The sequence below is a fragment of the Procambarus clarkii genome, unplaced genomic scaffold (genome assembly GCF_040958095.1).
Source record: "Procambarus clarkii isolate CNS0578487 unplaced genomic scaffold, FALCON_Pclarkii_2.0 HiC_scaffold_99, whole genome shotgun sequence".
Lineage (NCBI taxonomy): Eukaryota > Metazoa > Arthropoda > Malacostraca > Decapoda > Cambaridae > Procambarus > Procambarus clarkii.
The window spans coordinates 4,275,378-4,290,649 of NW_027189132.1; the positions used below are offsets into that span (position 1 = coordinate 4,275,378).

General features: G+C 37.8%; 1 protein-coding gene across 1 annotated transcript in view; it reads left to right on the plus strand.

Annotated features, from left to right (window-relative positions):
* The window catches only part of LOC138360185 (high mobility group nucleosome-binding domain-containing protein 5-like), a 23,293-nt gene extending 8,465 nt beyond the window's left edge, over nucleotides 1-14,828 (plus strand). Inside the window, exons 2-3 of the mRNA XM_069320131.1 lie at nucleotides 1,730-1,964; nucleotides 14,526-14,828. Of these exons, the coding sequence (XP_069176232.1) occupies nucleotides 1,730-1,964; nucleotides 14,526-14,828 (538 nt within the window). The remainder of the gene's footprint in view (nucleotides 1-1,729; nucleotides 1,965-14,525) is intronic.
* The last annotated feature ends 444 nt before the right edge of the window (nucleotides 14,829-15,272 follow it).

Consider the following 15,272-nt stretch of genomic DNA (forward strand, 5'->3'; position numbering starts at 1 on the left):
GTGTGTGTGTGTGTGTGTGTGTGTGTGTGTGTGTGTGTGTGTGTGTGTGCCTTTGAGTGTGTGTGTGTGTGTGTGTGTGTGTGTTTACTAGTTGTGTTGTTACGGGGGTTGAGCTTTGCTCTTTCAGCCCGCCTCTCAACTGTCAATCAACTGTTTACTAACTACTTTTTTTTTTTTTTTTTTCTCCACACCACACACACACACACCCCCCAGGAAGCAGCCCGTGACAGCTGACTAACTCCCAGGTACCTATTTACTGCTAGGTAACAGGGGCATTCAGGGTGAAAGAAACTTTGCCCATTTGTTTCTGCCTCGTGCGGGAATCGAACCCGCGCCACAGAATTACGAATCCTGCGCACTATCCACCAGGCTACGAGGCCCCCTGTGTGTGTGTGTGTGTAAGAATGAGTGAGTGTGTGTGTGTGTGTGTGTGTGTGTGTGTGTGTATGTGTTTTGGTGTGTGTTTGTGAGAATGTGTGTGTGATTCCTGTGTGAGAATGCGTTTTGTGTGTCAGAATGTGTGTGTGTGAGTGTGTGTGTGTGTGTGTGTGTGTGTGTGTGTGTGTACTCACCTAATTGTGCTTGCGGGGGTTGAGCTCTGGCTCTTTGGTCCCGCTAAAGTGTGTGTGTGTGTGTGTGTGTGTGTGTGTGTGTGTGTGTGTGTGTGTGTGTGTGTGTGTGTGTGTGTGTGTGTGTGTGTGTGTGTGATTCCTGTGTGAGAATACGTTTTGTGTGTCAGAATGTGTGTGTGTATGTGTGTGTGTGTGTGTGTGTGTGTGTGATTCCTGTGTGAGAATGCGTTTTGTGGGTCAGAATGTGTGTGTGTGTGTGTGTGTGTGTGTGTGTGTGTGTGTGTGTGTCTTTGTGTCTTTGTGTGTGTGTCGTTGTGTGTGTGTGTGTGTCTTTGTGTCTTTGTGTGTGTGTGTGTCTTTGTGTGTGTGTGTGTGTCTTTGTGTGTGTGTGTGTGTCTTTGTGTGTGTGTGTGTGTCGTTGTGTGTGTGTGTGTGTCGTTGTGTGTGTGTGTCTTTGTGTGTGTCGTTATGTGTGTGTCTTTGTGTGTGTGTCTTTGTGTGTGTGTGTGTGTGTCTTTGTGTGTGTGTGTGTGTGTCTTTGTGTGTGTGTGTGTGTCTTTGTGTGTGTGTGTGTGTGTGTCGTTGTGTGTGTCTTTGTGTGTGTGTCTTTGTGTGTGTAAGTGTGTGTGTCTTTGTGTGTGTGTGTGTGTCTTTGTGTGTGTGTGTCTTTGTGTGTGTGTCTTTGTGTGTGTGTCTTTGTGTGTGTGTGTGTCTTTGTGTCTTTGTGTGTGTGTGTGTCTTTGTGTGTGTGTGTGTGTCGTTGTGTGTGTGTGTGTGTGTCTTTGTGTTGGTGTGGGTGTGTGTCTTTGTGTTGGTGTGGGTGGGTGTGTGTGTGTGTGTGTGTGTGTTGTATAAAAGGAGGTGGGATCTGAGCAGTATCTCAATTCTCATCCTGCGTTTCTTTGGATATTACTACAGTGAACTTCTAAAAGTTATACTTACAACCATTGTTGTGTAGTATATTAACATTTACTAAGGCGTAAATAAGGCGTAAGTATTTCAGTGTTTTTTTTTTCTTTTTTTTTCTTTTTTTAAGTAGTAGATAACTTTCAATTTTTGATTGAGATTGTTTCTGTTTCTCCTTGAATAGATTGATGATCATCTTAGTCTATTTCAATACACCAGACTATTTCAATTATAATATATATATTTTTCAGGTTGGGAAAAATGAACCAAATGGATATTGGTAATGGGGAAGCAGTTGGCATTGAGAAATTGGGAAATGATGAAGAGAAGAAAGTAAATGAAGAAGGAGTTGAAGATGAAAAGGGAGATGAAGAAAGGGGAGAAGATGAAGATAAAAAGGTAACTGAAGAGGAAGACGAAGATATAAAGGTAATTGAAGAAGATGAAGATATAAAGGTAATTGAAGAAGAAGATGAAGATAAAAAGGTAAATGAAGAGGAATATGAAAAAATCAAGTTTTTTAGAAATAAATTTGAAGCTCCATTTAAATATGACTCTAATTTTAAAAAATTTAAAGAATTGAAAAGTGAGCTCGATAGGATATTTCTTGAAACTAAATGTAAAGTTGAATGCTTAGAAAAATGTACATTTACTAAAGAAGAATTATCCGAATCCGGATTTCAAGATTTTATTAAATATGACCATATGGACCGGATATATAATTATTTCATTTATTATGGTTGGTATTCTACCATAACAGCAAGAATTAAGTATAATAATTGTTTGGTATATGTTCACATATATTATGTTTATGCAAACAATTGTTGTAATATGTGGGTTACTGAGGATGCTCAAATATTTCTTAAATTTCTTGTAAATGAATTTTTTCATCCAAGTAAACCCCATTCCGAAGAAATTTGGTTAGCTATGAAAAATGATAACTTAAATGTAGAGAAACCTCCACAATATACATATTGAGTTTTATCATGATGAGATGATGTAAAATAGGATTGAATGTTTTTGGAAGATAAAAAACACTAACACAATATTACCAGATTTTCTATGGTGGATGTGAAGGTCCTAATTCCACATACATCAAGTTAATATCTTGTGATGACCATGAATTCATCATTAAAAGGAAAGATGCCTTCACCTCAAATTTAATTCAAGCTATGATGTCAAGTTCAACAACGTGTATTGAAAATGAAAAAAATGAAATCCATTTTAAAACAATTCCGTAAGTATAAAGCTGTTAGAACAAAGTGTTATTATATAAACTGTTATATTTAGAGATAAACTGTTATATTTAGAGAAACATATAAACTGTATATAATAAATAAATAATTATAATACTTTTATTTTTTTATTTTATTTCTTCAGATCATATCTTCTTCAAAAAGTGTGTACATATTTCACCTACAATACTCAATTCAAGAAAAATGAGATTACTACTGATCCTGAATTTCCGATTGAAAATAATATTGCTCTAGATCTGCTTTTGCTTGCTGATTTCCTTGATTGTTAATAATGACATCCATAACCATATATTTTTTACTAAATGTTGAAAGATTAAAATATAAAAACAAGCTTTAATGTTATATTATTTTTAGTTTATTTTGTGGCTTGAAAATGATTCCAACCCTTTTATTATTATTATTAATATTAATATTATTATTATTAATAATAATTATTCCAGTAATTCCAATGAATCAAGAGTATGATTGCAATGAAGTTATAGTATTGAAAGATTCAAATAAATACTGGTTTGATAGAGGTGATGAGCAAATTAAATATAAACATGAAGAACTTTTCAATATATATGATTTACTATTACAACAAGAATGGTTCGAGTTCCAGTTAAACTTTAAAGACACTATACAGGTATATATACTAATAGGACGAAATTCATCTATTATACTTCCAAACCAAATAAACATAACTAACTTAGCGCCAATTTTAATAGAATGCCGTTATTATAATAATGAAAATGTACAAAGTTATAATGAAAATGTACAAAATTTATCTTTCATTAAAGATGCATATATGATTAGGACTCCTGTTAAATATATGAAATTTTCTGTATTGTGGGATTATAAAAATATACTACTATGTTGGAATCACTTGTCTATAATAGTAGGAGGTATCAATAACGAAACTCAGGTGTGTAATAATTTACAAGATAATTTGAATGTCATAATGTGTTGGTTATATGAAAAATATAACATTACAATCCTTGATAATAGTTTAAATATAAATAACAGTAAATATGTTACAAAGGGACCATTTATATAGGTATTACACACACGAAGAAAACGATATCATTATTTGTTAAGAAATTTTTCATTATATTAACAATTGTTTTCACAATTTTAAATGTTATAATTATTTTACATGGTGCTTTTAAATTGGTATGTTTTTTTTGTAATATCCCCTAAATTCCCATATATATCGTATATATGACTTGAAATTTTAAATTGGTAATTCCAATCATTCCAACATTGAAGGAAAATATATGGGTGGTGAGCTGTACTTTGGTGGTAGCATGGTAGGTAGCCTTGGCTATTGGCTAAGATATAATAACTTAATCCTCAATAAAGAGTTTTAATTTGGACTGACATTATTGTAAGAAGGGCCTTTTGATATACTACTATGTTAATCCCAATTACCTATTATTTGGGAAATTTGAGACAAAGATATGATGATACTACCCTATTCAAACCCCAACCCTAAATAAATTTTGTTAACAATGAGTGAGTATTTCTATTTCACGACTTATAAATATGGCTCTCATTGTAATTGTGTTATGGACCCGACGCCTCCACAGAGAATGGAGAAGCGATGGCAGCGCTGCTATCTATGAGCCGTCACCCACAAGTATGGGAAAAGAAGGCGCCCTCTTCTGGTCAAAAGTACAATTATCAGTGGTGAGTGACTCTTACTATGATTGGACACGGAATGGATTATTACAGTGCGATAGGTGTGGAGGAAGTGGATTCGACAAGGGTGTGGTTAGAGACAGTGTCCTGTGTGTGTCGCTCTATATAGCGACATTGACTCAATGATATTTTTTGGAGGCTACATTCAGTTTTATTATGTACATTAATGTACTTTCTATATATTTATATAATAAATAAACAAGTAAGTAAATAAATAAACTTTTATATTATTTATCTCCATTCTTAGTGTTGTATTCCTTCCTATATGTTATGAACCTCATAAATTCCCCTTATGAAGCCAATGTACGTGATTTGTTAAAAACACTGAGCCCTGAAGATATTAGATGTCTGGCTCAGACATCAACAGGTAATCATCGCCTTTCACCTAAAAGTTCTCAAGAAGCCCTTAACATAATCCTAATTTATACCTCAGACTTGAAACGCTTGTTTTCTTATCGACGTCTTACTGCCCAAAATCTTTTTAACTACCTCTATAAAAATCAAGTACCATCAATGCCTTTTGCTAAGAAAATGGAATTGGTAATAGCTGTAAAAGAGTTTTGGACAAAGCAGCATGGTAAAATAGGTATCGGATATTCAACTGAACAAGGAAGAGCACATTCAAACCCCCAAACCAAAATTACAAGTGCTATCCAACTCTCATTACCCGGAAATACGAACATCATTTTATGTTCCAATCCAAGTTTTATTCAATATACAACTGGTGAAACCAAGAATATAATTAAAAATCCGAAACAATGTAGTTTTATGGGTACTGCAGAACGTACAAATTTAGGAACAGTACAATGTCAATGTGATTCATATATAAGTACACTATTACAGCATCAGACAGAAGAGAGTGAAATTAAAACTTTTACTCAAACAAATAATGAAAAAAACCAACCTGTCTTATGTGATGATGTTCCTAAAACTTCTATTCGAACTGTTAATGAAAAAAAACAAATTTGTATGTGGTGTTCTTTCCCCGGTAGAACATAAAATGGAAGTTATAAGAAGTGACGAGTTTATACAAAAATTTTGTAAGTGGTATTTTAGAATGATTAATCGTTTGCAGCCAGAGTGTTTCCACCTACCCGGAGATACTTTTCGAGGTGATATTTTTTATGACAACAGTTACACTGATATTTACTTAATTGGCCAGTCAAATAGTGAGAGACATGCTTTTGGAGGAGGAAATACTTTCCAACTTTTAAAACAAACATTTCAAGAGTATAAGATTCAGTTCAGTCCTAATTTAGAAAATGGAATACAAGCTTATCAATCCAATTTTGGTATGGTCAAAATCAGTTGTTGTGGCACCATACATATCCGAAACTCATGTGTGGGAATTTTTGAACAAGAAACGGGTATTGTATGCAGTCCAAATGATCATGTATGGAAGATAATGTATATAAAGATAAATTTAAAACTTGCTAGTACACATAAACCTCCAAGTCTACCTTCATGTCAAGTGTTTGAAATTAAAATTTGAAATGGGTTTTTTGATTAACAACGAATAAATAACAGAATAAGTGAAATCTATAGACTTTACTTCTCCAGGATGTAGACGTATTCTGTCAGGATATTCTTTTTGATTTATAAATATACTATTTTTTTTATATAATCGCAAGATAAAGATTGTGTAATAACATTATGTACTTTTGAATAATATTATATATATATATTTTTTTAACAAAGATATAAAATATGGGTTCTGTACCAAGAAATAACCATTAAGGTTCCTAGACTCATCACAAGGATAACTAGTGGCACTAAAAGGCAAGTAGTTATTTCAGTCAAACTAAAATGGAATGGAATTGGTGTATATATGACATGAATAGTATGGTTTGGTCCCATTTAGATCTATTTTCTAAACACGTTATTTTCATGTTTTTTTCAGGAGGATATTCTAGCAATAATCATCATGGTATCGTCCTCCAAAATCAACAAAATCAACAAAACCCCTAAAATTATCAAGAAAAATCCCACTTTTGATGATAAATTTTTTGAACTTTTAATTAATGAGCGAGTGAAGAAAGTGGTGGACATGCTTATCAGTGTCCATGGTATTCATAGTAAAAGGAAAATTTATATCATCTCCAAGTTGGAAGATTGCTGGAATATGAGATCAACTATTCCACTAAAGCGAGACACTTATATAAATTTATGTTTATCATTGTTAAGAGATCCAGCATATTCACATGATACTCTTAGGAAATTTAATGTTTTAACCCATAATGAATGTGGTGATTACATGTTTGGACATCCTGTTATAGTCAATGATAACCAACGAACAGGAAGTCAGATTGATATTCAATACTCATGTTCGGAAGTGATTATCGGAACAGTGACTACTGAACAAGGACTGGTCAATGGTTTCATAAATACAGGAAAAATTACATTTACAAGTGTTAGGTGTACTTTTCTTGAATATTCAAAGGCTAAAAAATTCTATGATATGTTCATTTTAAATTGAACTATAATGTTTTTTTTTTTTTTTAAATCAGTTCATATTTAGGTAGGGTTGATTTTAGGTTTGGTCATATAGATATTTAGGTAAGGCTACGATATTGACACTACTAAATACCTAACCATAAAAATTCCTTTATGGTTTATATGACAGACAATCTGTAAAATATTTTTTAATAAATAGAATCATCCAGTCTGCTATATCTATGTGGTTTTCATGTGAACCCTGTTTTGTTATAATAAGAATAACTTCATATATAATGAAAAAATTCTAATACAACTATATATTTATTTATTTACCATAATTTTTGAAAATATATTTTCAATTTTCTTCTATAAATTTACCATGGTCTGTTACTGTAGGTGTTTACCACAGCTCTGTTTTTGTATATTTATACCAGGGGAGCCAGACAGATCACTGATAAGTGATCCAGTCACCAGAGACACTAGTGTGTTGTACCAGTCACCAGACACACTAGTGTGTTGTACCAGCTTCACACCAGTGGGCTATTTAGAATTTATTTCAGAAAAATTATGGTAAATCGCAAATACACAAATAAACAAAGAAAACAACTATTTAATCATAGAAAGAAATTGGTATAGGTTATAAAAAAAAATGAATAAAAATCTTCATATTGATAATAATAAGATCAATGACAAGTTTTTACTAGGCCTAACTCTAATTATGAATCAAAATTTATGTTTAAAACTTTCAAATTTTTCTTCATTCCAGTATTATGGAAAAGATAATATACTCCATATACATCCTGTATTATGTGAAATGAAGCCACTAGGTTTACTGGGCCAGTCATTAGATTCACTTTATCTTTCAAAGAAAATTATACCTAAAGAAATTCAGATAATATACATTAGCCCTCATCATATTTTTTCTCACGAAACCAATGGCCAAATTACAGCTGATTTACTCTTAGGTGGTTTCAAGAATAATATTACGCCACTTTATCTCTTAAATGAACATGATCTAAATTCCCTTGTTGCAAATCCCTCTCACAGATTTAGACTTATAGATGGTCGATCGGTATAAACTATAAATATTATATTATAAATTCGTGTTAGAATTATTAATCTTACTTTTTCGGTCATATTTAATAATGATATATATATATATATATATATATATATATATATATATATATATATATATATATATATATATATATATATATATATAACTGAAAACTCACACCCCAGAAGTGACTCGAACCCATACTCCCAGATGCCACGCAACTGGTATGTACAAGACGCCTTAATCCACTTGACCATCACGACCGGACATAATGAGGTGATAGCCGAGGCTATTTGAACCACCCCACCGCCGGCACTCGGATAGTAATCTTGGGCATAGCATTTTACCAAATCACCTCATTCTTTGGGGCACACGTGAGGAACACAAATGCCGTGATGTCAAGTGGATTAAGGCGTCTTGTACATACCAGTTGCGTGGCATCTGGGAGTATGGGTTCGAGTCACTTCTGGGGTGTGAGTTTTCAGTTGCATATTGTCCTGGGGACCATTCAGGCTTGTTCGCATTTGTGTTCCTCACGTGTGCCCCAAAGAATGAGGTGATTTGGTAAAATGCTATGCCCAAGATTACTATCCGAGTGCCGGCGGTGGGGTGGTTCAAATAGCCTCGGCTATCACCTCATTATGTCCGGTCGTGATGGTCAAGTGGATTAAGGCGTCTTGTACATACCAGTTGCGTGGCATCTGGGAGTATGGGTTCGAGTCACTTCTGGGGTGTGAGTTTTCAGTTGCATATTGTCCTGGGGACCATTCAGGCTTGTTCGCATATATATATATATATATATATATATATATATATATATATATATATATATATATATATATATATATATATATTAGTATATTTTGGTAGCAGTCTTTCCTGTAGATATATATAATTAAATATGACCGAAAAAGTAAGATTAATAATTCTAACACGAATTTTCTCGATCTTTCGTACATTTCTTTTCACTGTTGGTGGTAATTCAAAAATCAATTCTCCAAAATTCATTTTTATTTCTAGTCTGACGCGACACTTGAGCGCGTTTCGTAAAACTTATTACATTTTCAAAGACTTTAGTTTACACATACACAACTGAATAGAACTTACACATCTCCGATTTGTTTATATCTACATTTGAGTGAGGTGGATGGGATGAGGTGGTATTAATAGGGTATTAAATTCATCACCACAAGACAGAACACGAAACAATGGGTATTGAATGGAAGTGATTGTAGAAAGCCTATTGGTCCATATTTCTTGATGCTTCTATATTGGAGCGGAGTCTTGAAGTGGGTAGAATATAGTTGTGCATTAATTGGCTATTGATTCCTGGTGTTGACTTCTTAATGTGTAGTGCCTCGCAAACGTCAAGCCGCCTGCTATCGCTGTATCTATTGATGATTTCTGTGTTGTTTACTAGGATTTCTCAGGCGATGGTTTGGTTGTGGGAAGAGATTATATGTTCCTTAATGGAGCCGTGTTGCTTATGCATCGTTAAACGCCTAGAAAGAGATGTTGTTGTCTTGCCTATATACTGGGTTTTATGGAGCTTACAGTCCCCAAGAGGGCATTTGAAGGCATAGACGACGTTGGTCTCTTTTAAAGCGTTCTGTTTTGTGTCTGGAGAGTTTTTCATGAGTAGGCTGGCCGTTTTTCTGGTTTTATAGTAAATCGTTAGTTGTATCCTTTGATTTTTGTCTATAGGGATAACGTTTCTATTAACAATATCTCTCAGGACCCTTTCCTCCGTTTTATGAGCTGTGGAAAAGAAGTTTCTGTAAAATAGTCTAATAGGGGGTATAGGTGTTGTGTTAGTTGTCTCTTCAGAGGTTGCATGGCGTTTCACTTTCCTTCTTATGATGTCTTCGACGAAACCATTGAAGAAGCCGTTGTTGACTAGGACCTGCCTTACCCTACAGAGTTCTTCGTCGACTTGCTTCCATTCTGAGCTGTGGCTGAGAGCACGGTCGACATATGCGTTAACAATACTCCTCTTGTACCTGTCTGGGCAGTCGCTGTTGGCAATTTAGGCACATTCCTATGTTCGTTTCCTTAGTGTAGACTGCAGTGTGGAAACCTCCGCTCTTTTCCATGACTGTTACATCTAGAAAGGGCAGCTTCCTATCCTTTTCCATCTCGTAAATGAAACGCAGCACGGAACTCTGCTCAAATGCCTCCTTCAACTCCTGCAGATGTCTGACATCAGGTACCTGTGTAAAAATGTCGTCAACATACCTGCAGTATATTTAATATTTAGTATTAAAGTTCTGTAGGTACAGAGTCCAGCGTAGAAGACGTTGATTGCTGAATTGGACTTGTTGCAGAAATTGTAAGGGATTGTGGTCTGAATAGATGGTAATGGACCGATTACCTTGTAGGTAAGGTTCGAAATGTTGAAGGTTCAGTGCGATGGAGAGGAGTTCTTTTTCTATGGTGCTATAGTTCCTCTGATGAGGCTTCAATTTGTAGCTGAGAGGAAGAACCTCTTCACCACTCTGTGGCATTAGAGCACCCCTGATGCCCGTGCTACTTGCGTCGACATTGATGATGAAGGGCTTCGTAATATCTGGAGAGGCGAAAATGGGATTAGAACATAGCAGAGACTTTAGTTGTTCAAAGGCAACGGTCTGTTGAATGGTCCAATGATACCGTTGCTTGGGGCTGGTCAGATTAATCAGTGGTGTCGCTACCGTACTGAAACTTTTTACAAACCTACGATAGTAAGATGCAAGGCCAAGGAAGCGCAGGAGCTGCTTCCTGGTTGAAGGTTGTTGGTAATGCTGGATGGCTTGAGTATGAATGTCTAAAGGAGCTAGGCTGCCATTTCCTATCACATGACCAAGATAACGCACATTACCTTTAGCAAAGGCGGACTTGCCCAAGTTGATGGTAAGGCCGGCTGTCAGGAGCTTGGAGAACAATCGTTTCAGCTGGAGCAGATGTTCGTTCCAGGTGTCAGTTGCCACAATGATGTCATCCAAGTAGGCGTAGGTGTGATCTAGGCCATGGATGACGCAGTTGACAGCTCGCTGGAAGGTGGCCGGGGCATTACACAGTCCAAAAGGAAGGCGTTCATATCTGTACAGGCCAAAAGGAGTGGTGAAGGCAGATATTTCCTTAGCCCGCTCTGTGAGACTAATCTGATAGTAGCCCTTTAACAAGTCAATCTGGGAAAGATAAGTAGCATTACCTACGGCGTCAAGGATATCATCTATACGAGGTAAAGGGTAAGCATCCTTGACGGTCACGAGGTTCAGTTTCTTATAGTCTGTACATAATCGTACTTTACCGTGAGGTTTCGGCACCAAGATGCAGGGTGAGGCCAAAGGGGACTCACAAGGGGTGGCCAGCCCATGATTCAGAAGGTACTGTACCTCAGCACGCATAACTTCCTTTTTGTACGGGCTGATGCGGTAGAAGGGTTGACGAATCGGCCGGGTATCAGGAAAGTAGCTGGATGTCGTGTTGAACCACATTACATTCCTGGGATCATCACTGAACAACTTCTGATGTTCTTGGAATACTCTGATGAGAGGAGCACTGTTACAGTCCTGCAAATATTTAGGAAGATCTGTAAGAATTTCCGAGTTGGAAGGTACTAACTCAGAGTTAGTAATTCCAGGAGGAGAAGCAGGGAAGGTCTCACTGTGGAGGTATGGATCTTGAAAGGTGGAGAGAGATACTAATACAGTGGGGGTGTACCTTTATACTTCTTCAAAAGATTGACCTGGCACAACTGGGTCCTCCGCCGCCTATCTGGAGTCTCAAGAACGTAGTTGTGGTTGTTTCTGCACTCCTTGATGCGGTAAGGTCCTGAAAACTTATTTTGCAATGGAGAACCAGGGATCGGAAAATATGCTAAAACGATGTCTCCTGCTTTAAATTTCCTGATTTTACTATGTTTGTCAAAATGAGTCTTCATTCTATCTTGAGCTTTAAATAAATTATCCTTGGCAAACTTATGCACTCGCTCTAGAATGTGCTTTAAGTTTTGAAGAAACTGGGGCACATACTGAGGGTCACTGAAGGTGGCATTAAGTAGAGAGTCTTTAAAAGCTTTAAGAGGAGTACGGCACTTACGTCCGTAGAGCATCTCATAAGGAGACACTCCTAGAGACTCATTTGGGAGACTTCTGAAAATACACATGATGATGTCGAGTTGATTATCTTTTCAGTCTTTCATAGTTTCATTGCAAAATTTCTTAAGGAGTGATTTTATAGTTTGGTGACTACGCTCAAGAGAACCCTGTGAAGCAGGATGATAGGGGCTGGACAATACCTGAGTAATGTTGAATTCTTCCAGTGTCTTCTTGAAGAGATCACTGGTGAAGTTGGTGGTACAGTCACTTTGAATCTCCCGAGGGAAACCATATTGTGTTAAGATCTTCAACAGTTGCTTCACCACAGTAGCAGCCGTAATGTTCTTTACAGGAACTGCTATGGGGAATCTGGTATTTGGACACAGGATAGTTAGTATATAAGCGTTGCCAGAACTGGTCCGGGGTAAAGGACCAACACAGTCTATGATGAGTCTGCGAAAGGGTTCCGAAGGCACCGGGATAGGAATCAAGGGAGCCTTGGGAAAAGAGATGTTGGGTTTTCGTGCCATCTGACATGTATGACACTGTTGTACATAAGTTTTTACATCCTGAATCATACCTGGCCAGTAATAATCTTGTCTGATGGCGTGATAGGTTTTATTAAAACCGTAGTGAGAAAGCGCTCCATGGGCCAGGTGTAGAATATCGGGCCGTAGGCTGGTGGGAACTACTAGTTGGTCGACATTCGCCCAATCGTTATCCTCCGTTAGTTTACTGGGTCAGTACCTCCGGTAGAGCAATTGGTTCTCTATAAAGAACCCAGGAATACTATCAGATTGAGTCTCGGCCTGGAAGAATAATGGTGTTAATGAGGGATCCTCCCTCTGCAACTTACGGAACTCCAGCATAGTGAGATTTGGTGGCAGATTCTGATGGACAAGGGCAAACACCAGCAAATTTGAATACATTTACTGGACAAGGCACATGGACAATACATATACACATATAATAATATATATCTCCAACACTCTAAACTATTGTAGTCAGGTTGCACTCCAATACCATCAGGACTCTATCATCTGCTTATCAAGTGGTATCCTAACTCCTGACTCACCACCTAATAATACCAACTTCATCAAGTAGGTCAAGTCTTATAAGACAATATTGCACTATCAGCCTCACCAAGTGGGTAAATCATGCAGTACAATATGATATGGCGCTACCAACTCTGGAACATATAAATATCTGCAGGCAATTCAGCCTATGGCTATAATTTTATAATCATCAACATAAATACTCCCTGATAAATAACAATGATCAATCAATCACCCTATCAGTCCCAGAACACATGTATGTCACTGCAGGTAATCCAGCCTTCGGTCATAACTCTATATTTAAGTAAAAGTACTTCTTGGCACAAAGATAGTAATCAATCATACACCTTTCACTGCGTCTTGCACGCTAATGGCAACCAAACACTCTACCAACTCCCTACAATTATTCAACTAGAACTTCCCGTCCACATCTGGAAGTTCACTACCCTGACATCACCAGGTTCTTCCGGGTTTATCTTCCAGGATCCTCCGCAGCTCTTCCAGGCCGCTACACCATGAAGTCTTCCTTGAGCAACAATGGTGCTTCACCATTGGTATCACAAAAGCGTGTGAAACTTCATTCTACTACTCCTCTTCTCACAGCTTGAGGTTCTTTTCCTCACTATATGCCTGCTCTCCCACAGAGCTTAGTACCTTCCACAATCTTGGAGTCTCATCAACTACTCCCTCTCTGCTGGCTTCGACGTTCTCAGCAACTTCTTCCCTTGACAAACCTGCAACCCATTGACACGCCAATAAAAATGTTTCCCTATGAACACATAAACGAAATAAACCACACAATATGTTTACACCCAACATCTCTCTGCTCTCTTCATGCTGTGAGTGTGGACTGACGTTTGGGCTGGTCCATCCTCCGCCCGGCCCAGCGGCCCTCGAGGCAGCTGTCCTTCTCAGTTGCTCTCCAGTGGTCGGAGTGGACAAACATCGCTCCACCCTCCAGGATGTTCTTCCATCTTTACTCTCTTATTTTAGGTCTTCTGCATTAATAACTTATGCCTAATGTATCAATAAACATTCGTTACGACCGCTGGGCACACTATCAACTATAGGCAATCACTGTAAACTGGTTAAAATTATGCTTACCACAAAAAGGTCTCCTGCAGGGCGCTCCTCGATGGGGCGGCGGCACTTAGGGCGCCTCAGGCTACCCCCAGAACTGCTTTAACTGCTCCCTCAACACCTTCTGCAGTTCCTGACTTGAACTGACATGCCTCCGAACTTATTCCTCAGTCGAGACGTCTGTCCACTTCCTTCCTCTTGAAGGTATATCAAACAGGGGGTTTCTCTTTAACAAGGGGTTAAACGGAGCACGCCCTCCCCTCACGATTTCTTCAGCTCAAGTGAGCTCAAGCTCCTCTCAAAGCTTGACCGGTGCTGCCAGAGAGGCATACACCCAATTGTCACTGGAAGAGTGCCAGGATTATGCCACAGTGAAGAACAGCATATTGCGCTCATTTCAGTTGACCTCAGAAGCTTATAGGAAGCGCTTCAGAGAGATGATGAAAGTTGGAGCATGTACGTTTGCCGAGACAGCAAGGGATCTGGAAAGACTATATCAGAAATGGATTGAAGCTGACAGAGTTGGATCTTACACTGACCTGAAGCAATTGATGGTCATGGAAAAGTTCTTAGAAATGATGCATCCCAAGACAAAGTTCAAGATCCAAGAAGCAGGGATAAAGGAGTTGAGACATGCTGCAGATAGGGGGTATATGATTACGGAAGCATACAAGAGATTTAAGGGAAAACAGAGTGAAGAATGAGGTGAGACGCAGCAACGGCAGACCCAGTGCAGTTTGGGGAGGAAGAAGTTTTGGGGGACAGACAAGCAGATCAGCTAATTTTAAGCCCGAGGAAGGAAAATTGCCGAGTCTGCCTGCTGGAGGTAAGCAGAAAAATAAAAATGTGCAGGAGACAAGAGTCCAGTGAAGCTCCACAGAGTACGAGTAGTACGTCTGGCCCGAGGAACTCCAATATGAGTTGGCAGAGTCAGAGCCACTCAGGGGCGTATAGGAAAGATTTCTCCCAAATGAAGTGCTACAAGTGTAACAGATTAGGTCACATGATGCGACATTGTCGGCAGGGCAAGAGAGTCGTGATCCTGACCACGTGTGATCCCCCGGAAGAAGTACGTCGATGTACAACAAGACAAGCCACAGAAGGTAGATTTGATGAATGAGCATTATAGGCCGTTCATTTGCAAAGGA